General features: G+C 56.2%; 3 protein-coding genes across 4 annotated transcripts in view; 2 read left to right on the forward strand and 1 right to left on the reverse strand.

Annotated features, from left to right (window-relative positions):
* LOC140680876 (uncharacterized) overlaps nt 1-8,091 on the forward strand; it is a 570,776-nt gene extending 562,685 nt beyond the window's left edge. Inside the window, exon 17 of the mRNA XM_072919761.1 lies at nt 7,518-8,091. Coding sequence (XP_072775862.1) covers nt 7,518-7,972 — 455 coding nt within the window. The 3' untranslated portion in view covers nt 7,973-8,091. The remainder of the gene's footprint in view (nt 1-7,517) is intronic.
* The window catches only part of LOC140680884 (uncharacterized), a 421,560-nt gene that overhangs the window by 286,260 nt on the left and 111,383 nt on the right, over nt 1-23,917 (reverse strand). The gene's annotated exons all lie outside the window — the stretch shown is intronic.
* The window catches only part of LOC140680909 (uncharacterized), a 692,735-nt gene that overhangs the window by 13,278 nt on the left and 655,540 nt on the right, over nt 1-23,917 (forward strand). The window lies entirely within an intron of this gene.

Consider the following 23,917-nt stretch of genomic DNA (forward strand, 5'->3'; position numbering starts at 1 on the left):
AAAGGCATTTCTTTATTCTGGCCAGGATGTGCAACAGAAATCATTCCATCTCCACATAGCCCGGGTGTGCAGAGAAAATCGTTCCATGACACATGGATTTTACTCGATTTCTCCCTAATTTAATACAGTCTAAAGCAATCTAAATCCACTGGTTTAATGTTCTGTAGTTTCAAGTTGTGCAGATTTCTTTGCTTCAGCTGTTAATGAGGTGGGAAGTGCTGGATTTCCTTCTCAGCCTTTTGCAGACCAGGTGTCTGCAGCCCTGGCAGTGTCTGGGGTAGGTGTTGGTTGCTGTTTGCTGCTGGGGTTGAAGGTTTGCTGCTGGGTGTTATCTTTGTGGGTATCTTTTGGGCCATTCCCAGTGTGTTGAGATGTTAAACTCATCTCCATTGAGTGGTGTAACATCCCTTAACAAATTCTTTAACATTTCTTCCCCCAAGGCCAAGGCAAAGCAAGCCTGAGTAGAGAAATCAAAGGTTAACAATGTTAAAGTCTATGAGCTGGTGTATTTTCCATCAATGCCATGGCAGGCAGGGCAGTGTGTGAGTGTAAGTGAGAGCCAGAGTGGAATTGTGCCGTGCTCTTGCCCAGCAGCTGTGGCAGGGCAGGCCCAGAGAGCGCTGAAGCTGCAGCAGTGGCAGCAAGGGCTGTCCCCGGTGGCTGGAGCTGCCAAAGGAGGGTGGCCAGGCCGAGGATTTCAGCAGAGGATGTGTGGGCCGATGTCCTGCTTGGATGTTGGCAACAGCAAAGTGCCAAGGCAGGCTCTGTGCCAGCCCAGTTTCCGGGGGAGAGATTGCACCAGAGACAGGATTCTGGCCACAGACTGCTTCAAATGTGCATCCCTTATCTCCACCCTGCACCAGGTAGAGAATTCCCAGGGTAAGGAATTCCCGAGATCAATTCCAAGGGGAAATGATTGAATATCTGCCCTGGGTCTGGCTCTTCTTCTTGCCCAAGCCAATGGCAAAATCCGTACCCATGGCATCTTGGTTTCTATCCCCAGCTTCCTAAGGTGTTTCTTTCCATCCCCTTTCATTTTTTGTACCCAGCCTGAGCTCTGGGGGTGCCAGGGGTTCTGGAGGTCCCATTGTATTCCTAAAGCTGCCATAGCCCCCTGGAGGATCTTTCCTGTAAAATGAGCTCTGCTCTCTGAGTCTTTGACTTCCACAATCCCTTTTATATGAATTATTTCTTTCAGTGGTTGCTGAGCAATCAGAATTGCTTTTGCCCCCCTGTTAGGTGAGATGGTGTCACCAGAAGATATTGAAGCCTTCCTGCTCAGGGCATGTCAGTGCCAGGCTCTTACAAGCACACACAGCTGTGCCGGTTGAGCTGACCATGGCGGGTAACCTGGGCTTTGTCTGATTCCCTTTCCTCAATAACAGCGTGTCTTGGAACTCTTTTCCCTTCTGCTGCCCTTGAAGAGCCATCCACAAAGACATTTTCTGCCTCAGGCCAGGCAATGTCTCCTGAATCTCCCCCAGGCTGGGTCTGGAGCTGTGTCACTTGAATGCAGTGCTAGGTTTCTTCCCAGCCCCTCTGGGGGCTGTTCAAACAGGAGGCTGGGTTAAACCCTTCCCCTGTCCTCAGTTCTGAATCCTCCTGTGCCACTGAACAAATTCCACACTGTAATAACCGAGCACTGCTCATCCATTGCGAGGCTCTTTTGGTTATCAAAGCTTGAACTTGATGGCAGACTGGAACAGTTGGAGATCCTGTTGTCATCAGGTTTTGGGCCTCGGTTCTCCTTCAAGCTGTGGCTGCACAATTCTGCAGGCAATGAGGCCACTGTGGCCACTGGGTGAAACTTGTTGGCCCAGGAATTCCTTTGGCATGGCCCTGTTGAACATTTACCTACATTTTTAATTTCTTTTCTGAGTCTGGAAGAGCCACAGCTGAGGCATCAATATTTTTGGGTATTCATTTTCCTAAGTTTTATTCACTTTCTCCTGTCCATACCACAGCATGGAGGCTTTCTGAGTTTAAAAAGTCCTACAATGTTCTGGCTGGAACAAAGAATCCTCAATGCAGGCTGTGTAATTCCCTGTTAATCCTCAAAATTTTTGCAGCTCCTTTTTGGTCCTGGGAAAAGTTACTTCTGAGCTTGCCCTGACCTTCTCTGTGTGAATGCACCAGGAATCTTTAGTCCCTGCATTTCCCAAATATTTAACACTTTTCTCCACCCTTTGCCTTGTTTTTTCTTTTCAAATACTCAAAGGCTTTTTCTACCACTTGTTCTTGTGGTCCTCATTGGAGCCATCAGATTCCCTGACTGGCAGGATAGGAGTGCTGTAGGGAGACATCCCTGGCTCCAAAAGCCCTGCCTTTAGCAGGGACTCCATACCAGGCTGTGAGCCCTTCCTTCCCTCCCCTGGAACAGGGTGTTGCTTTTAGCCCCCACTTGTCCTGGTTGCTTCCAAGTAATTTGGAGAGGCTCCACATCAAATTTTCCCGCTTTCCCTGGGGCATCCCACACCTCTGGGTTCCCTTCAGCATAGGCCTTGCCAGACATTTGACACAAAGGTACAGCAGCAATAGCCTCTGTATCACCTTTTACAATATTACAATGCCACCATCAAATTCCTTCCTAGTTAATAACAATCACAGTAGGAAGAGAAAGAAATTAGTTTATTTCAAACCTATCCCCCACAGCTCCTAAGAGTGATTGAACAAATGATACCAGCTGAGCTTTCCTATTTATTCCCTTAATAATGAAAACATTCCTTTACAATTTCCCCCTCTTAGGTGTAAGCTTCAGAGTGGATGGAGAGGCCCCTGTGTCCATCAGGAGAGGCCTCCTCTGGATGCAGACCCAGCCTGGATGTTCTCCAGGGCTGCAGTGTGGTGGGTCCCCGGTGGGATGGGAGCTCAGAGAGCCCTGACAATCCATGTCCATGCAGGGGTGGACTCGCTCCTCCTGAGGGTGCTGCTGTCTGTGCTTGCAGTGTCCTTGTGGGCTGCAGCTGGAGCCCTGACTCCTTCCCAGGGGCTGTTTGGGTGGGCTCTGCCCTGGCCAGGAGGGCAATGCCTCTGCCAGGTGCTTGTGGCCGAGGCCGTCCCCTGGGTGCTGGGGCCCCCTTGGGCCCTGGGGTTGGTCCCTCAGGGGCTGTGGGAACTCTGCCATGGCCTTTGCCTTCAGCTTGGCCTTTTGCTCATCCCTCCTTGCCTTCAGCTGCTGTGCCTTTGTGCCCAAGTGCTGCAGGGCCTTCTTGTGCCACTCCTGCAGGCCCGGTCACTGCCTGTGGGTGCTCATCCTCTGAGAGCTGCTGAGCTTTCTGCAAAATCTTTCCTTTCTGCAGGGACCCAAGCCAAATCCTTCACAGAAAATCCTGATCCTTCATGTGCCATCATGTCATGTTTTGATGCTGGCACAATGCCTGTGTCCCCATGGAAATCCAGCTTCCCAAATAAGTGCTGTGAGATGCAATAAGGAACAGAGCAGAGCAGGCCTAAGCTTAGAAATAAAGGAGAAAGAACTTTATTAAGCTGCTACTATAATAAAAGATACACACTACATCCAGAATTAAAACCTTCCAAAACATTCCTCCTCCCTGCACCCAAACTCCAGCAAATCACAGTGGGAAACAACTTGGACCCTCAATCAGGTCATCACCTTTCAGATAATCAATACTCAGTCTATCAGGGGAGAGAGGAGTCTCTCTTGTGCCACAGACCCCCAGGAAACACAATTGCCACCTCTCGTGTTTCCATGTCACACATGGCACTGCCCAGAGAAAATGTGCCAGTGTGACACTCTCCTTGCCATGTCACAGTGCCCTCACCGCCGTGCACGGACAGACTGCTCATAGGGCTCCTTTAAGGATGCTTTGCCAAGGAACAAAAGAAACAACAGTTCACTTTTCATTTTGGGACCACAGTCCCCCCGCATTTTCCTCCTCCCCTGGGGCTGAGGGTGCAAACGGAGATCTTCCTGAAGACAGAGGGCATCACCACACCCTCCTCAGCTTTCCTCTGTTCACTCCATTCCTGTGCTGGAGTTTGCTGAAGCAGGTCTCTTGGCTCACCATTGCATCCCCCTAAAGATGCAGTCTCTGTTGCAGGAGAAACTGGTTCAGTCAATGGCTTACAAGAAAAGTCCAGCCAAAAGCCACTCCATCATCTCCCCCCCAACCTTCTTTCCCTAACATCTCAGGTCCCAGACTGTCTCTTTTCTCTTTCAAGCTGAGGAGGAGTAATATTTCACAAAGCTTTCATTTCCCAGGAAAGGGTTAAAAGTCTTGGACTGCCCTGACTGCTGAAATCTCAGCCCAGACCCCAACTCCCAGGGCTGGGCACCTTCCCCTCTGCTTCTCCTTCTCCTCTGCCAGTGAATTTCCAGGTGCTTTCAGGCTCTCTGTCTGTTTCCCTCCGGTGGTGTGGGGGCGTGGGGAACAAAGACATCTCAGGTTTCCTCCCCTGGCCTTTCCCTCCCAGGCCGCAGGGCTTCCATTCCCCCACCCAGCCCGTGGTGGACGGGGGAGAGTCTGCACTCTGCAAAGAGACAGTTCTGCTGGGAGTTCTTGCTTTGAACCCTGTGTTCTCAGAGGCGTGCCCATGCCTTCAGTGGCCACTCCCGGTGCCAATATCCAAACCTGACCACTGATTGCTTTGAGACCGGCTGCCTGAGAAAATTCACTTCCGTGTCCAACAATGAAAATCTGCGTTTCCAGATGTTGCTTTGTTTTGCTCCTTGTGCTCAGGGTCCCCTGCACAGCCCGTGTGGCAGAGCCGGTGCCTGTCCTGCCGCAGTGTCCAAAGGCGGCCCCCCCGGCGGGCAGGGCCGGCAGCTCCCCGGGGCCGGGCAGCGGCCGGGGCGTCCCGCAGCCTCCTGGGGGCCGGGGGCCACTGCCAGCCCTGCCCGGGGCTGGTGGGGTCAGGCAGCGCCCGGCGCTGAGCCCCGGCTGCCCCACAGCCCCGGCCCGGCCCCGCAGCTCCCCACAGGCCCCCAGCCCTGCTCCCGGTCCCGCACCTCTGCGCCCGCTGCTGCCGCTGCCCACCACAGAGAAACCCCTGACATCCTGACCTCCTGCTTTTCCTCTCCTGGAAACTGGGAATTCAAAGTACCAGCTGGCAAATTGTCAGGATAAGACCCTGCTAAAAAACATCCCAATTGTGAGTATTTTTCTGTTCCTTCTCTTTTCCATCATCCTTTTTCTTACCACATAGATTCCTCCTGCTCCTTCTTGCCTGAACCATATTGCTGAACAGTCCTCTTCACTCAATCTCTTCCCAGCACACCAACACCATCCATCCCCTGTTGTCCAAATCCCTTCTCCCCTTCCCTTATTGCCCCCCCGGGTTCCGTGTCCTTTATTACCTCTGGGGGAATGTGCAAACTACCTTAACATTCTCCCAAGGAACCCTTCAGAGACATTTTGGGGTCATCATCACTTTGGCCAGGAGCCCTCCCTGGCTTTCCCTTTTCTCCCCTCCATGTGTGCCCTGCCATGTTCACTCCCCGAAGGTCCCAGGGCACTCACTGATGAGATTTTCAGTGCTCTCTCCCTGCTGACTCTTCACAGACCCCCCTGATGTGTCACTCGTCTGTCTCCTGGTCACTCCCGGGTCCCCAGTCAATCCCCGGTGCCGCCAGCCAAGGGAGCCGATCACCCAAAGTGGGTGAGGCACCTTCAGCTGCACTCCCTGCCCCAGGGTGTGCGGGAAAATTGACATCACCAGAGGTTTCTGTCCACAAAGCAGACAGAGGAGTCCTGTGAAACTAATTTCATTTCTAAAAATGGGAGAGGCCATGGGACATTCCCCATGGGATCTCTCCAATTGTTGGAGGACACAGCCTCCCTTTAATCCTAATTCTCCTGGCCACATCTCCCTCTGCTTTCCCCATTGGCTGAAGTACTTGAGAGCTGCAGACTTCCCAATCCACCTACTACATACCCAACTTAATATGCTCCCCACTTTTCTATAGCAATTGATATTCATGGCTCTGTTAAGTCTTTGTTGTTCTTCTGGAAGTTCATGAATAGAGCAGGGCCTTGGCTGAGCAGCAGTCTGTGTCATAAATTAATAACATTTTCTGAAACCAAGGCTTCTCCTGTCACTTACTTACATGAAAGTTGCTGGACCCTATCTCTGAGCAGATTCAGAGCATCTGTTTGTAAAGACACTTTGCTCTTGTTCCTTTCATGAGGGTCCCCCGTTTGTGGGACATCCCCCCTGGAGCAGGGTGTCCCCTCTTTGCTGCAGCCGCAGCCCTCAGGCAGAGCTCAGCCAATCAGAGCCCGCGGCGCTGATGACTCACCAGTTGCCAGGCAGACTCGCAGCTCCCCGCGTTCCCCACCTGGACCCCACCTGCGCCCCCCCCTCGGCCCCATCGCCCCCGCGAGGGGAATTTGGGGAGGTGGGAGTGGGGCAGCGCCAAGGCCGGGCCCCCCCGCGCTGTCCTGGCGGGAGCGGCTGCAGTGGGGACCGAGTGCGGGCGGGAGCGGCCGAGAGCCCAGCGCTGCCCCAGCCCGACCTGCCCCAGCTCCATCCCTGCCCCTCGGCTGGGATGCTGTGGGTCTGGGGGGAAGAGGGAGCCGGCAGTGGGTGCTGGGCCTGGGGGCAGGAGGAGAAGGGAAGGAGAAGCAGGCTTGAGGAACAGAATGGTCAAACGATGCAGGTGGCAGGAGAAGGTGGGATTGTGCAGGAGAAGGAGGAATAGCAGGAGACAGAGGAGTGTAAGGATGAGAAGATATACAAGAGGAGGAGGAGGAGGAGCAGAAGGAGGAAGCAGCAGAAGGTTCCACCCCTCCCTGTATCTGCAGCCTCCCCCCAGCCCCAGTAGCGCTGCTTCCCCCACATGCAGCAGGTGACTGTGGAGGGGGATCCAGGATTTTCACGGGGTGAATCTTGGTGTTTCTGAGCTTTCTTGGGCTAAATGTTGGTGCTTTGGTTTTATGTGGCAGCTGAATCTTTATGTTTTGGCGGAGGTTTTTGCTGACTTGTGATGTTTGGGGAGTTTTTGATCTCTATCTTGAAGTTTGTAGGCTTTTTGGGCTAAATCTTGGTGTTTTGGAGGTTCTTACAGACACAAGATTCCCAATGACTTCCTGAGATGAACTTGGGCAAGGAGGAACCTCCAGTCCAAGGTGCTCTCCTCTTGTTTTTTTCCCCAAACCAGGAGTTTTCATTCCCTGGGTGTGTCTGGATGGAGGACGAGGAAAAGCCCCGGAGATGCTGCAGGAGGAGAAGCTGCAAACCCAGCCCAGGGAGCTGCGGGGAGGAAAGAGCCCCCCTGAGCCAGGAAGGCGGGCGGAGATCCAGCCGGAGCTCGAAGCTGGTGGAGAAGCCTCATGTCAGGGAGAAGCCCCACAAGTGCTTGGAATGTGGGAAGGGTTTCAGTCAGAGCTCCAACCTGATCCGGCACCAGAGGATCCACACCGGGGAGAGGCCCTACGAGTGTGGGGAGTGTGGGAAGAGGTTTCGGACCAGCTCTGATGTCCTCAAACATGAGCAGATTCACACAGAGGAGAGGCCCTTCCGCTGCCCCGACTGCGGGAAGGGCTTCAAGCAAAACTCCAACCTCACCATGCACCGGCACATCCACACCGGGGAGAGGCCCTACGAGTGTGGGAAGTGTTGGAAGGGTTTCAGACACAAGTCTGGCCTGATCAAGCACCAGGTGATCCACACCGGGGAACGGCCCTATGAGTGTTTGGAATGTGGGAAGAGCTTTGGGCAGAGCTCACACCTGAGAACACACCAGCGCATCCACACCGGGGAGAGGCCCTACGAGTGTCCCCAGTGTGGGAAGAGGTTTCGGACCAGCTCTGATGTCCTCAAACATGAGCGGATTCACACAGAGGAGAGGCCCTTCCGCTGCCCAGACTGCGGGAAGGGCTTCAAGCACAACTCCACCCTCACCGTACACCGGCGCATCCACACCGGGGAGAGGCCCTACGAGTGTGGGAAGTGTGGGAAGGGATTCTCCAGGAGCTCTCACTTGACCCGGCACCAACGGAGGCACCACTAACTGAAGCCCTGTGAGTGCCTGGAGTGAGGGAGGAGCTTGGAGTGAGGGAAGAGAGTGAGGGAAGAGCTTGGTGCGCTGCTCCAGCTCCATCCCCTATGGGAGGATCCGGGCTGGATGATCCCCAGTGACCCCTGTGGGGCAGAGCCCTGCTGATCCGTGGTCCTGGTGATCCATGCTGGGTGTGGGGAAGGTGTTGGCTTCTTCTCCTTGTGCTGCTGTGATTTGGGTGGGTTCCCATGGATGGGGGATGGGAGGTGAGTGGGGGGTCCTGGTGCACTGGGGGGGGCTCATAGCTTGGGGGTTCCAAGCGATTTGGGGGGCTTGATGAAGGGGGGAAGCAGTGAATGGGGGGATCCCAGTAAATTGGGGGGGACCCTGATGATAATAGGGGGCCTTGGGAGATAATGGGGGGGGAAAGGACCAAACCCTAAGGGACTCCCCTAGTGCTGGTGAACCCCCCGTGCCCCCCCAGCTTTGGGGTCCCCCACAGTTCCTGCACTGTTCCTGGGGGTCCCGCGGCTCTGGGGGGGTCAAAGCGGAGGGGATGGAACCTCCGTCATGGATGGGGGCACAAAGGGGGTCCGGGCCCAGTGCTCGGCGGGGTCGGTGCACGAGGGGGGCCCAGTCCCTGTCCCAGTGCACGGGGGTGGCGCTGCCTGGGGGGTCCCGGTGCTTGTGGGGTTCCCAGGGTTCGAGGGGGGTCCGGTCCCTATCCGGGTGCTTGGGGCGGGGGGGGCAGTGCCCGGTGGGCTCCCACTGCTCGGTAATTGGGGGGTGTCAGAATCCAGGACATCCCTCTGGCTGCCCTGGATGGCTCGAGACCCTGGCAGGGGCCTCGGAGACCTTGGCATGGTGTCAAGAACACCGGTGGCTTTGGTTTTAGCCCCTGGAGAAAATTGCCAACTTTGTATGAGGAATTACAAGGCACAAGGGTTTGAGTAGCATGCTAGGTGAATTAACACAGGGTGGAAAAGTAGAATTTTAACATTTTAAAATATGGGGTTCAATGGGACAAGGTGGAGGGATCTGGGTGTGTCCTGACCTTCTTCTCCTTCTTTTTTTCCTCTGTGTCTTGCTGTGATGGTGACACTTTTCTGTTGGTTGAAGGTAGAGACACACTGTCCAACAGAAATGATAGATATTGGCACGTTATTGTAAATACAGTACAGGTAGTTTTTAGTGTAGAAGGCAAACAGCGCCCTGAGGGCAGGGAGACTGCCACAGACCGACCTGCTAGACAGAGCTCAGCAGAGCGGACAAAGCTGTTAGAGAAAAGGGACAATAAACAGCCCTGAGAAGCAAAGCTCCGCATCTCGACTCCTTCTCTGCCTGCGCGGGCTGGGAGAAAAGGACTTTTCACAATCTCGGGGTCATCTCGACCCCCAGAAAACCGAGAGGGGGTCTCCACTTGTCCCAGTGCCCGGTGAGGGGGGTCAGTGCTCGAGGGGGGTTCGGGGGCACTGAAGGAGGTGCGGGTGTGGTTTTTGGGGGGTCCTGGCGCCCCCCGGGGCAGGGTTAGTGCTCAGCAGCGGGGGCTGCCTGGGGACCCCCCCGGCCCCCAAATCACAGCCGGGTCTCCTGCAAGGCACTGAGGGGAGGCTCGTTCACCCCCCGCCCCCACCAGCGTTGCCACACACCTTCCCAAAGTGTCCCCAAGTGCTCCCAAAGTGCCCTCAGAATGTCCCCGAGTCTCTGCCGAGGTGACACCGGCCTGATGACGGCCCAGTGGTGATGTTGCTCTGTGCACAGCAGCCTCGGGATGTCCTCCATGGCTCTTTGGCACCGCTCGGCCACTGCACAGCCACCGTGGCCAGGAGAGGGACAGAAGAAGAGGGTGTTGATGTCCCCAAGTGTCCCCAGCAGGTGACACATGGCCAGGCGGGCACTGGCCTCCCACAGCTGCTCAGCCTCGGCCGCTGTGACCACCAAGGCCGCACGGAAATCAGGACAACTCCGTTGTCCCCTCCAGGGCAGCCTCGATGTCCCTGAGCCGGCGCTGCAGCTCCCGGGGGAAGGCGGTGGCTTTGTCACACGCGGCCACCAAGTCCCCCAGCAGCCCCAGGTACAGCTCCAGCCGCTGTCCCCTCCCGGTGGCCGCATCCCTGCAGGCGTCGCGGAGCTCGGTGGCTGCCTTGGCCAGCTGGGCCCAGCTGTCCATGAGCCTGTCCAGCACACGCCTGGCGCTGGCCAGGGCTCTCACACAGGCCCAGGTGGTCCCTGGGGTGTCCCCGAGGTTGGCCAGGGTCCAGCCCAGGGAGGGGACAGGGCAGTGGCCCAGGGAGGGGACACAGTAGTGGCGCAGGGCGTCCTGGAGGTGAAAGATCAAGGTCCCCACAGCCACCCGCAGGAACTCTGGGGACACAGCCAGCAGCACGTCCCTGTGCGGCCTGGCCACGGTGGCCATCAGTTCTCTCAGGGTGGCCACCAGCTCGCCCAGTGTGGCCACCACGGCCACCATCACCTCCAGCAGCTGGTGGGGGGACAGCTGGGGAGGGGACAGGAGAGGTGTCAGGGGCCTGGTGGCACTTGTGGCCTCCTACAGTGGCCCCTGTGCCGTCCTGTGGTCCCGTTTGTCCCCTCCCTGGAGGGCTCTGCTGTCCCCTCTGTCCCTTTTGTCACCCTCTTGTCTCCCACTGTCCCACCCTGTCCCCTCCACCCCTCTGCCACCCCTGTGTTCCCCTGTCCCCTCCCACCCCCCCGCCGGGATTATCACACCTCGCGGGGCTCCATGGCCGCTGGGGACACTCCGGGGAGGGGACACGGCCGGGGACAGTTGGGGACTCGCTGGACTGCGGCGCGGCTGGAGAGGGGAAACAGGAAGAGGTGACGTCATCGCCCCGGCCCCGCCCCACCTTGGGCCGCTTTTGGGGGGTCCTGAGGAGAGTTTGGGGGAGGTCCTAGGTGAGCTTTAGGGGGTCCCAGGTGTGGCTTGGGGAGTCCCATGTGAGGTTTGGGGGGTCCCAGGTGAAGCTTTGGGGGGGTCCCAGGTGAGGTTTGGGGGGTCTCAGATGAGAATTCCCGGTGATTTGGGGTTTCCCAGCTGCCCAGGTGAGGTCTAGGGATCCCAGGAATGGTTTGGAGATCTCAGGTGAGGTTTGGGGGGTTCCAGGTGAGGTTTGGAGGGTTCCAGGTGAGGTTTGCGGGGTCCTGAGGAGATTTTGGAGGGGTGCAGGTGAGCTTTAGGGGGTCCCAAGTGAGAATTCCCAAAGATTTGGGGGTTGCCAGGTGAAAACAGCTCGGGGGGGCCGAGAGGGGAGTGCCTGGGGAGGTTTCGGGGTGTGTCCCATGGGTGGGCGAGGGGCGGTGAGGGAGGGTCTGGGGGAATTTGAAGGGGTGGGAGCGGGCAGGACGAACTCCCAGACACTGACCACACCCTCTTTAGACCCCGCCCCGTGTTTTGGCCCCGCCCCTTGCTGCTGGACATGCCCACCGAGCACCCCGCCCCCTCAGGCCCCACCTTTCCCAGTTCTCAGCTCCGGGTTCTGGCCCCGCCCCGTCCTAAAACCCCGCCCCAAAAGAGCCTTGGCCCTGCCCCCGGATAGATTTTTATCAATGGAAACCAAAAATCGCCACAAATCGACCCAAAAATTCAAACCCAGGGGAGTGGGGGAGCAGGACCACACCTGTGATTTTGGGGGCTCCAGGTGGGCTTTGGGCTGGTCCGAATAAGTTTGGGGGATCCCAGGTGTTCCTGGGTGGCTCCAAGTGGGTTTTGGGGGAGTCCTGGTGCCTTTTGGGGTTCCCAGGTGGATTTAGAGGGGGATCCAGGTGAGTTACAGTGGGGTCCCAGTGAGTTTGGGGGGCGGGTCCAGCTGTCCCTGAGTGGGTCCAGGAGATCCTGGGTGGGTCCAGGTGGTTTTTGGGTAGGCCCAGGTGGTTTCTGGGGGGATCCAGGTGTCCTTGAGGGAAGTTCAGATGTCCCAGGGTTGATCCAGGTGTCCCTGAGGCATTTCCAGGTGGTTTTGGGGGTATCCCAGGTGTAATTTGGGGGGATCCAGGTGTTCCTTGGGGCTCCTGCTGTGTGTGTCACCTCAGCAGCTGTGATGTTGTGATGTTCCCCCCCTCCCCAGTTGTCTCATCCCCCAGGTTTGATGATGTCATACACGTGACATGACCGTGTCCCTGCACAGGTGGCTCTGTCTCCCTGCACCCACCCAGGTGTGACATCACCTGTGTCCAGAGGTCACTCAGGTGTTACTCAGGTGTGATGTACCTGTGCCCAGGTGTGCCAGGTTTGCCAGGTGTCACTCAGGTGTCCCTCAGGTGTCCCTCAGGTGTGGAATTGTGTTATTATATGTTTTATTATGTATAATTTCGTTCCATGTACACCCCCCGCGCTCTGTAGCGACCCCCCGGGTTTTCCCATCTGTCCCCGCGGTTTGCCTTCCCGGGAAAGTGCAGAGTCATTGTGTTTACATCTCAGGCCATCTGTCAGTCACGCGGCGGGGTCGGCAGATGCCCTGGGATCCTCCACCTGTCCATTCCCCATTGGATGTACCCCTGCACCCCACTGCCCTCAGACCCCCCATGGCGTTACCCCATTGGCTGCCCCGGGTTTCCCCTGTTCGGTACTTAACCTGCGGGCTGGGGACGCCCCGGGCTTTTCTCTCGCCTGGCCACTGCGTGCTGCTGCCGCCCCGCTCCCCCGCCGCGGCTTTTCTCTCTGCCGGCCCCCGTGTGCTGCTGCTGCTGCCGCTGCCGCCGCCGCTCTGGACGACCCTGCTGCGGCTGCTCCGCTCCGCGACCGCGGCCGCTGCTCCCGCCACGGCACCCGCGTGAGTCGGCCGCCGCGCCGCAAGCCCCACGCGCCGCCTCCCCTGGCTTGCGGCCAGCTCTGGAGCACGCCGCCCCGCCCCTGACCGGCAAGGCGGCACAAACAAACTCCAGCGCGGCACACTGCAGTCTTTTCGGTTTTTGCTTTCCCAGCCAAACTGCAATAAACCGGAATTCTGCCTGCGAGAGAAAAGTCTCTCTTTTTTTATTCGCCGCGGGACACGCCTCTGCTCTCAGACGCACGGAGCCCCGGCCGACGCCCGCGAGGGCTCGCCAGAAAAGACGGAAATTGCCTGCGCTCCCCTTCCCCCACGGAGCTAGCTGGGACAAAGGGGGGGAAAAGAGAGCACTACGGCAGTTGTGGCGCCCAACGTGGGGCTTGGGAGCTCCAGGCCACGGACTGAGGACCGCTGAGCCCCAAGAGGCTGGTGGATTTACCTCGTGGACATTACAACACCCTCGCAAGCTGCGGTTCCATTTTAAGGAGCCAGGGCTTCCAGAGGGCTTGGACTGGCAGCTTTGGCTTGCACCGCTGAAGTTCGGTCCCCCCACGGCGAAAACTTCGCAGCTGGACTTTTCGTTTCGCCTTCGGACGTCGCTGGACCCGTGGTGAGTTACCGGGGTCTCCTGGGCTGGGTACGCCCTTCTCCTTTTGGGGTGGGTTTCTCTTTCTCCCACAAAGGGGCGATAAGATCCCACATTTTGTCTCCCGCTGCAGGGAGTGTGTAAGGGCAGGCTACCTAGCTTTCCGATAGAGGTATTTTTTTTTCTTTTGTTATTTTACCAGCCGCGAGGTTCGCGACACACTTTAACATCGACATAATGGGTGCAAAATTGTCTGTGTCGCACGAGAGAATTTACGTTCAAATCCTAGGATCTTTAGTTGGGGGAGGAAAGAGATGTAAAAAGTCAGACGTTAAGCGTTTTGCCCAGTGGCTTCTGCAGTCCTTCCAGGACATCTCGCAGGCAAATTTGTACCAAATTCAATTCTGGGACCGAGTTGAAAAAGAAATTGCTCAAAAGGACAACCAGTCCCTCTCAATTTTCATCTATCTGGCAATCCAATTGAGAAATATTGTCAAAAATAACTGCGAAGGGAAGCCAGAGCCACCCCAGGGCGAATGCTGCCCCCCAAGCCCCCCAAATCCCCCAAACTCCCTCTCCTATCCCTCTCTCCCTAGCCTGGGGATTCTCAGACAGGCATCCCGGCAAAACCAGCCGCAGGCAGATTCTGGCCTCTCTGTCAACCCCCAGGTTCCATCACAGAACAATGCTGGCATTGCCCTGCACCCTTCCCCTCCCCAAAGTTCCTCTCTTTGTACAGTCCTGCTCCATAGTAGTAAAGTTGTGAGTTTTAAAATCCCAGATCCCTCTCCACAACCTTTCCCTGACCTTTCCCAAAATAATCCCCTTCCCTGCCCCAGGGCACAAGATGGAGGGGACCGCATGGCATGCCCATCCCCCTCCCTCCGTGCTTTGTCTCCCAACAACCCCTTTCGCCCTACAGACAACCCCTCCCACTCCCGAGACTTCTCCACCCACTCCTCCCCTCTACCCCCTTCTGGCATCTCCCCTAATGAATCATTCAGCAGTCCTCTCTCCGACCCCGCCCCTAGGGGTGAGGTAATACCAGCCACACCCCCTAGCCCTGGTCCTGCCTCCGTTCCCACGACCCACCCTCTGGTTCCCACGCCTCGATTCCCGAGGGGGGGGGGGGGAGCAAGAGGAAGTGGGGGGAGGGGGGAAGCCGCGACCTGCCGCAACCCCCGCTTGCCTTTTCTGCTGCACCGGTCACCTACACGCCGCTGCAGAGGGGCAGACCCCTTGCACAGTGGGCCCCTATCCCACAGGCTGTGATTAGGGATGTTTGCAAAGCCCAAAAGGAGTTTGGCCGGGAAAGTGAATACTTTAGGGGGCTGTTAAAAGTCACACTTTCCTCCAACGAGTACGTCCCTGCTGACATGCGCGGTCTGTTTTTGTGCTTGCTTACTCAAGCTGAGTTTTTGGTATGGGAATCCACATGGAGGCGGGAGGTACGAGATGCATTACCCCAGCTTTGGGCAAAAGCCGAGACCTCCTCTGACACCGATGGAGGCATGTTAACCATTGATCATCTGTGCGGGATGGGGGAGTGGGACGTGGCAACAACACAGGCGGAAAAGATTCCAAGAGGGGCACTGGCAACAACTGCCAAGGCGGCAGAAAAAGCATTTTTTAAGTTAAGACCCAGTGGTCCTGTTGTTAACTGTTTTTCTCTCAAGCAGGAGACACAGGACTCTTTCGTTAGTTTCATAGACAGGTTGTACAGGGCAGCTGAAGCACAGGTTCCAGAGGAGGGATTGAGGCACGGCATGGTGAAGCAGATCGCCCTGCAGAACGCCAATGAGGCCTGCAGACAGGCAATGCTGAGCCTGCCCCTCGACCCAGAGCCAACACTCCAAGACATGCTGGACGTGTGCGCTCAAAGGGTCACCCTGCCATCAAAGGACCCTCAGGGGACACCCCAAACGCCATCACAGAGAGTCTCCTTCGCCGAAGCCCACACGCCATCCGCGGCCCCAGCTCCTGCACGCCGCTTCACTGGGCCACCACCCAAAGGTTACCACCCAGGAAAGCTCTGCAACCTCTGCAATAAGAAAGGACACTGGGCATCTCACTGCCCCCTCAAAGAGGACTTCTTATGTTTTAAAAACCAACAGCAAAAGCAAGGTGCCTTCAACCCAGGGGGACAATCAAAAAACTAATTTCCCAGCGCAGTCCCTCCCTGCGTGAGGACACAAATTTGGTGGGAAACATAACAGCAGGGGGCAGGAGGGACAACACATTAGCATACCCACCTGAGGACAATAACTCTAATACCACACATGACATTTCTGGAGTGCACAATAGGGGAACAAGAGCTGGTGAACCAGCCTGCGTGGGGGGAGTCGGGAATTTCATCTCACAGGCATGGATTGGTCGGGACCCCAACCATCCCAGGCCCATCCTTAACACCCAGTCCAACTTCTCTCCATACAGGTTGGCCCTAACCGAACCCCTACTGCTCAGGGACAGCAATTGGCACTTTGTCACGGTCGACACACAGGACCCAGGGACCTGGAGAAAACTCCACAGTAAGTACATTGTCCTTGGGGACACAAAATACACGCCACTCGACATCACTATCGCACCCAACCTAACATCTGCAAACCCTAAACATCTGGTGCTGTGGCTGCACTGTGCTCACCCGCCAGTCTACCTTCCCAAAGGGCAAATCATCGCCCAAACCATACCTGTATCTGGGACCCCCATCTACCCAGGAGACCTATGGATGAAAACCGCAGAGAAGATCTACGAGGTGTGTCAGGCCCAGGTAATTGGAAAGGATAGACCCAAAATTGCATGTTACATGTGGAATGGCGGTGAGCACAAGTGGCTTAACGGCCTCTTGGACACAGGGGCAGACGTCACAGTCATTCCCTCACGGGATTGGCCGTCGCGTTGGGAGTTACAGGACGTGGCTGGACACATTCAAGGTGTTGGAGGGGCACAATTGGCAAAACAATCTAAAAACATCATCAAATTTGAGGGGCCAAACAGACAAACAGCTTACCTGCGTCCGTTTTTTCTGGATTACACGGAGCCCCTGTGGGGAAGGGACCTGATGGCCCAGTGGGGGGTCACATTGACCATTCCTACCCCCCAGGTTTTTCGGGCAGCGGTCACTGAGGAGCGTCCTACCCAAAAGTTGAATTGGCTTTCTGATGTTCCGATCTGGGTAGAGCAGTGGCCGCTCAATAAACAAAAATTAAAAGCGCTCCAAAAGCTCGTGGCAGAGCAACTTGCCAAGGGACATATCCAAGAAACAACATCTCCTTGGAATTCCCCCGTCTTTGTCCTGAAAAACCAGGCAAAGACGAATGGCGGCTGCTCCACGACCTCCGTGCCATCAACAATGTGATCGAAAATATGGGTCCCCTCCAACCAGGGATGCCGTCCCCCACAATGTTACCCAAAGATTGGGAATTGGCCGTAATTGACATAAAAAATTGCTTCTTTAATATCCCACTCCACCCTGAAGACACACCACGTTTTGCCTTCTCGGTTCCGTCCGTCAACCGAGAAGCCCCAATGGAGCGGTACCATTGGCGAGTGTTGCCACAGGGCCTCAAATGCTCACCCACCATCTGCCAGCGGTACGTAGCTTCATTGCTGACCCCAGTCCGTACAGCCACCGAGGGCGTGATCATCCAGCATTATATGGATGATATCTTGATTTGTGCTCCCAATGACGATCTCCTTACACACACGCTTAACCTGACAACCGATGCGTTGGTTGCTGCAGGGTTCGAGCTGCGAGAGGACAAAATTCAAAAGATGCCACCCTGGAAGTACCTAGGTTTGGAAATTACCAAGCGGTCTATCACCCCGCAAAAATTGGCCATCAAAAACAAAATTGGGACCCTAGCAGACGTCCAGCAGCTGTGCGGTTCTTTGAACTGGGTGAGGCCATGGCTAGGCATTACAAACAGAGACCTAGCCCCTCTTTTCGATTTATTGAAAGGGGGAGGGGGGCCGAGTTCTCCCAGGGAACTCACCCCAGAGGCCCAGGCAGCTTTGACTAGGGTCCAGGAGACAATGTCTGCCAGACAGGCCCACCGGTATGATCCGGACCTGCCTTTTAAATTCATCATATTGGGCAGGCTGCCACACCTCCATGGTGTGATATTTCAATGGACAGACACCCCAGGGAAGGGCAAGGGCCAAGACTGAAGGGACCCACTCTCCATCATAGAATGTGTCTTCCTAAGTCACCATCGGTCCAAGAGAATGACAAGGCCACAGGAGTTAGTAGCGGAACTGATCCACAAAGCAAGAGCGCAGATCCGAGAGCTAGCTGGATGTGACTTTGAATGCAGTCACATTCCCATCAAATTGGAATCAGGCCAATTCACCAAGGCCATGCTAGAACACCTGTTACAGGAAAATGAATCCCTGCAGTTCTCTCTAGACAGCTACACAGGCAAAATTTCAGTTTTGAGACCAGCCCACAAAATTTTCGAATCAGAAATTCAATTCGCATTGTCCATCAAACAAATTCAGAGCAAAAAGCCACTCAAAGCCTTGACAGTGTTTACAGACGCGTCTGGGAGTTTTCACAAGTCTGTGATAACTTGGAAAGACCCCCAGATGCAGCAGTGGGAGACAGATGTTGTGGAGGTGGAAGGCTCCCCTCAAATTGCTGAGTTGGCGGCTGTCGTCAGAGCCTTTGAGCGATTTTCTGAACCTTTTAATTTGGTAACCGATTCGGCATATATAGCTGGCGTAGTGTCTAGAGTGCAGGATGCTGTCCTGCAGGGTGTGTCCAACGAAGCCCTGCACAAATTGCTCTCGAAACTGATTCAGCTAGTCTCCCACCGAGAGCAACCCTTTTACGTGATGCATATCAGGTCACATACCAACTTGCCAGGGTTTTTGGCCGAGGGCAATCGGCGTGCCGATTCTCTCGCTGCCGCCCCGGCTCAGGTAGCACCGCTCCCAGATAAGTTCCAGCAAGCTAAGATCAGCCACCAGCTTTACCACCAGAATGCGCCCGGGCTGGTCTGGCAATTCCACCTCACCCGTGACCAAGCCAGAGCCATTGTGGCCACCTGCCCATCCTGTAAGTCGCTCCCCCTACCATCGGTGAGCTCAGGGGCAAACCCTAGGGGTCTGAAGTCCTGCGAGGTATGGCAGATGGATGTTACTCACATCCATTCCTTTGGGAGGATGAAGTATGTCCATGTCTCTGTAGACACTTTCTCTGGGGCAGTCTTTGCTTCTGCCCACGCAGGGGAGAAGGCCAAAGACATTGAAAAGCATTTGATACAGGCCTTCGCTATGCTGGGCGTCCCAAAATTGATAAAACCAGATAATGCCCCCGGGTACACATCCAAGGGATTTGCCAGCTTCCTGCAGCAATGGGGAATAGAACACAAAACTGGCATCGCATATTCCCCGACAGGTCAAGCCGTGGTGGAGCGGACTCATCAGAGTCTCAAACGTATGCTGAAACAACAAACACCAACTATGAAAGTTGAATCCCCCCAAGTTCGACTCGCGCGTGCCCTCTTTACACTGAATTTCCTAAATTGTTCTTTTGAAAACCTCAACCCACCAATCACTAGGCACTTTGGCAACCACGGGCAGAGCAAGGTTAGGGAAAAACTGCCAGTGCTCATCAACAATCCGGAGACTTGGCAGCTGGAAGGGCCCCACGAGTTAGTCACCTGGGGACGGGGATACGCTTGCGTGTCCACGCCCTCAGGCCTGAGATGGGTCCCGTCCAAATTTGTCCGGCCATATGTCCCCAAACACCAGACTAATAAGAAAAAAGGTCCTCAGGTGAAGCATGCAGCCCTCCGCAGACGGAGAAAGTCTCCTCCCTTCCTTTTCAATTCAACACCTTCTCTTTCAGAGCCTTCCCTTTCACCATCCAGTTCCCTGGACTCACTCTTCCCTTTTGATTTAAACCTCCCCTCCCTGGAATGCTAATTAATGTTCATGTTGTTTTCCAGATGCAAGCTTCATCCCTCTCGCAAGTGACTGGCTAAGGTCGCTTTGAAGGATGAAGCCTCACAGGTCAAATCCAATCCATTTCAGAACACTCATTGTTCTTATTATAAGTTTTAGTAATGTAAAGGCCATCAATTCCACCGTGCACATCGGCCACGCCGTCTTCGCCGCCCCATCAGAGCTGACACCGCTCAGCGCAAACAGCCAGAAAAGCACCAAGCAGAACACCCAGAAGACATCGGGTTCAACGATGGGGAACAGGACTGTAAAATCTCCCATTTAAGTTATTTTCCGTTCTTTTCTTTTGAAAAACAGAAGAGGGAGTTGTGGAATTGTGTTATTATATGTTTTATTATGTATAATTTCGTTCCATGTACCCCCCCCGCGCTCTGTAGCGACCCCCCGGGTTTTCCCATCTGTCCCCGCGGTTTGCCTTCCCGGGAAAGTGCAGAGTCATTGTGTTTACATCTCAGGCCATCTGTCAGTCACGCGCGGGGTCGGCAGACGCCCTGGGACCCTCCACCTGTCCATCCCCCATTGGATGTACCCCTGCACCCCACTGCCCTCAGACCCCCCGTGGCGTTACCCCATTGGCTGCCCCGGGTTTCCCCTGTTTGGTACTTAACCCGCGGGCTGGAGACGCCCCGGGCTTTTCTCTCGCCCGGCCACTGCGTGCTGCTGCCGCCCCGCTCCCCCGCCGTGGCTTTTCTCTCTGCCGGCCCCTGCGTGCTGCTGCCGCCGCCGCCGCCGCCGCCGCCACTGCCGCTCCGGATGACCCTGCCGCGGCCGCTCCGCTCCGCCACTGCGGCCGCTGCCGCCGCGGCACTCGCGTGTGTCTGCCACAGCGCCGCGGCCCCGCGCGCCGCCTCCCCTGGCTCGCGGCCAGCTCCGGAGCACGCCGCCCCGCCCCTGACCGGCAAGGCGGCACAAACAAACTCCAGCGCGGCACGCCGCAGCCTTTTTGGTTTTTGCTTTCCCAACCAAGCCGCAATAAAGCGGGATTCTGCCACCAGGAGAAAAGTCTCTCTCCTTTTATTCGCCGCAGGACTCGCCCTTTGCTCCCAGACCCACGTAGCACCAGCCGACGCCCGCGAGGGCTCGCCAGAAAAGACGGAAATTGCCCGCGCTCGCCTCCCCCCACGGAGCTAGCTGGGACCAAGAGGGGGAAAAGAGAGCACTACGGCAGCCCTGTGTGAGGGGGGGCTTGGGAAATAAAATCTCTCTGTTGCCCCAAGAACATGGGAGGAGCAGTCTTTGTCTCCTGTGCCCTCGCTGCCCCACCAGACCAAAGAGATATTCACCAGGGCCCTCCCTGTTTGTGGCCGTCCAGTGCCGAGCTGAGCAGGCAGCCAGTTGTGTTTGCACGTGACCTGCCACAGGAAGACACACAGCAGCTGGAGATTTGAATAGCAGGGCTTGGGCTAATTATTTTTCTTTCAGAGTGCAAGAAAGACACAAAAGCACAAGGAAACATGACAGTGTTTTGGTGGATTCTCTTTGTCCTGTGAAGTTGAGTAGCTGTTGGTGTTTCTGTGCTGCTGCTAATCCCTTCCATGAAAAAATCATTCCGGGAAGGTGCAACAACATCTGACACGCACCAAGTGTTGCCACCACTTGCTCCAGGTGCTGCTACCAACAGCCCCTGTAGGACAGAGCACAGCCCCCAGTGCACACCAAAAGCCAGGGAATCTCAGGAAAACGGGAAACTGGACAAGACAAACGCAGATCTGAACCAATGTGGTTAATCAAATGTTCTCTGTTTATTCGAGATAAGATGGTAGTTTATATAAGCTTCTACATCGTTTACAGAAACAAAGGCACTCTGATTGATAGGCTAACATTGCTTACCTTTTCCTTAAAGTGGCTTGAGCCTTACACTATAAACGTATACTAATTCACACCCAGACAGCCCAGTGGTTCCCGTCACACCTTAATACTATTTCTATCTGTGCCACAAGCTCTGAATTTCTAACTGCGTCAGAGGCTTGAAGGCCTCACAAGGCCCAAATCTGAGGCCTAGACTGGAGTAGCTCAACTCTCATAACTCATGTCCTCTTTCTCTGAAAAATGCTGCAACACTCACCAGGTTTGGCTGCCCTCTGGCAGAGAAGCCCTTTTGGGGCACAGGTTTCTGGGGCAGCAGACGGGCACCGGTGCTGCCAGGGCTCGGGGGAACTCTGCTTCGGCGGGGACTGTGCCTCAGCGGCTGATGTCAGCGCTCCCCGGGCCCCAGGGTCAGATCAGCATTCCTGCCCTGGCCCACACGTTCCTGGTCTGTGTCACACGGCCGTGCTTAGGATGGCCACCACGTGGGACATGTCCCGAGGAGGCCGTGCCAGCTTCTGTGCAGGGCCCCGTGCCCTTCCCGCCGCGGCTGCGTCGGCAGCCCTGGGGGCTCCTGCTGCTCTGAGCCCGCAGAGCAGGGCAGCGTTTGCTGATGGTCTGAGCCGTTCCTAAAGATCCTGTTGGGCTGTCTGACACACTTGGGGCAAGGCATTCCTTCCAACCTGAGCCACTCTGGGGGGCTGGGGGTGGCCCCAGGGCAGGTGGCAGTGTGTGCAAGGGCCCTTTGTGACACGGTGCAGCATGGTCACCGTGGAATGGAACGGGACAGGGTATCCAAGGGCCCTTTGTGACACGCTGCAGCATGGTCACCATGGAATGGAATGGTACAGGGTATCCAAGGGTCCTTTGTGACACATGGTGACACAGGAGCTGGTGGTGACAAGACCACGCCACAGTGCTCCGAGCACGCGACAGGACAGGACGGGACAGAGCAGTGCTGTGAGGAGCCCCCGCACAGCGCACTCGTTCGTGTCAGACCTGGAGCTTTTCCAAGGTATTATTCCTGCAGCTGACCTCGAGGCCAGACCACAGGACTTGCTGACCCGTGGCCTTCCCGAGGCTTCTCTTCTGCAGATGCCCTCGAGGGCAGAGTGTGGGACTTGGTGCCCCGGAGGCATCTCCCATCCCTGCTGCCGGTGCCCTCGAGGCCAGAGCACAATCCTTGACAGGAGTCTCCTGTCCTTGTGGCAGGAGCCCTCGAGACCAGAGTGCAGGACTTGCTGTCCTGAGCCTTCCTGAGGCTTCTCTCTTGAAGGTGCCTTCCAGGCACGAAAGCAGGACTTGCTGACTCGGAGTTTTCTGAGGCATCTCTCCTGCAAGTAGCCACAGATCCAGTCACTGACATGGAGCAGAGACCCCCGAGAGTGCCCAAGCTGGCCTGGGTGGAGGAAGAGGAAGAAGGCCCTGGAGCTGCCCCTGCACACGAGACTGTGACACGGCACCAGAGTGCGAGGCACAGCTCCGGGTGCTCCCCGTGAACCTCAGCTCTGGGACCACTGTCTGCCCCAAGCTTCAGGGGGTGCAGGGGGAGCCCGGCTGGGCTCTGCCCTGGGGCCATCCTGCAGGGACAGCTGCACACAGGGAGCATTCCCTGCCACAAAGAGCCAAGCCAGGGCTGCGGGGCAGCTGCTCCAGCCCCGACTGCACTGCTGAGTGCTGTGCTCTGGGGCTGGGGCTCCCCGCACAGGGGACTGCACTGGTGTGCCAGAGGAGACAGAGAAGCTGCAGCTTCAGCCTAACTGAGGTGGGTGCGTGGGCTGGGAAGAGTGGGGAGGCTCAAGGGGATTCACAGAGCTCATCCTGCTGCAAGGACGAGGAAAAGGGAGCGGGAACTCAGCAGTGAGGAGAGCTGGGGGCTGGAGAGCAGCTCTGAATGACACTAAAATCCCACCGGACCTCTGAGACATTGCTGCTCCTCAGCCAGTGACAGGATGAGTCCCTAAGCCTGGGGCTCGGCTTTCCTCATGGTGAGGGGCACCAAGGAAGGCAACAGTGTGATGGAGACTGGAATGGGCTGGGAACTCACTGGGGGAAAAGAGGGAGCAGTTGGGAAGTAAAAGGAAGGTGGGGGAGAGAACAGTTCAGAGAAGGGCTGAGCTACAGCTTGAGCAAGCTGCAAAACGTCATTTGGGGTCATTCCAGATTGATTTCATTTCAGAAGTTACTGAACAAGTTTATGTTTTGGGTGGTGGCATGTTTTACCTTGGAGGTGTACACTCTGCAAACTTGAGCTGTGCTGCTGAAATGCTCAAGCAAGTCTGTGCTGCAGGTCACACCATTTCTCATTTGGCTGATTGCGGCCTGGTGCTGAGCTCCAGCAGGGCCCTGGCAGAGCCCAGAGCAGCCTCAGCACCCACAGAGCCCGGCTGCAAGGAGAGAAACCAGAAAGCCCCGTCAGCTGAAGGCTGCTGTCCCCTTGTCCCAGCCGCCCGCGGTGCCCCGCACTTCCTGATCCAGACTGGACCACACCTGGAACGCTTCCTCTATAAAAACTAACAACAAATTATTGAAAATAGATTACAGACAAATAGGGCAACAAGAAAAAAGGTCAAAAATCTTATCTCTGTCAGAGGCTTGAGGAAGGCCCAACCCCTGCATGCCAGGGAAAAACCCACCATGGGTGAGGGAAGCCCAGGCTTTCTCCCTTCCCCTGCACTGCCCCCATGGTGATCCCAAAGCAAACAAGGGCAGTGGAGCAGCCCAAGCCCTTCCTGGCCTGCAAAGCAAAGCAGCCCCTGCACAGGCTCTGCAGTCCCACCTCTGCTCCCACCATGGGGTTTGTTTGTGTCGGGC

The sequence above is a fragment of the Taeniopygia guttata genome, chromosome 30 (genome assembly GCF_048771995.1).
Source record: "Taeniopygia guttata chromosome 30, bTaeGut7.mat, whole genome shotgun sequence".
Classification (NCBI taxonomy): domain Eukaryota; kingdom Metazoa; phylum Chordata; class Aves; order Passeriformes; family Estrildidae; genus Taeniopygia; species Taeniopygia guttata.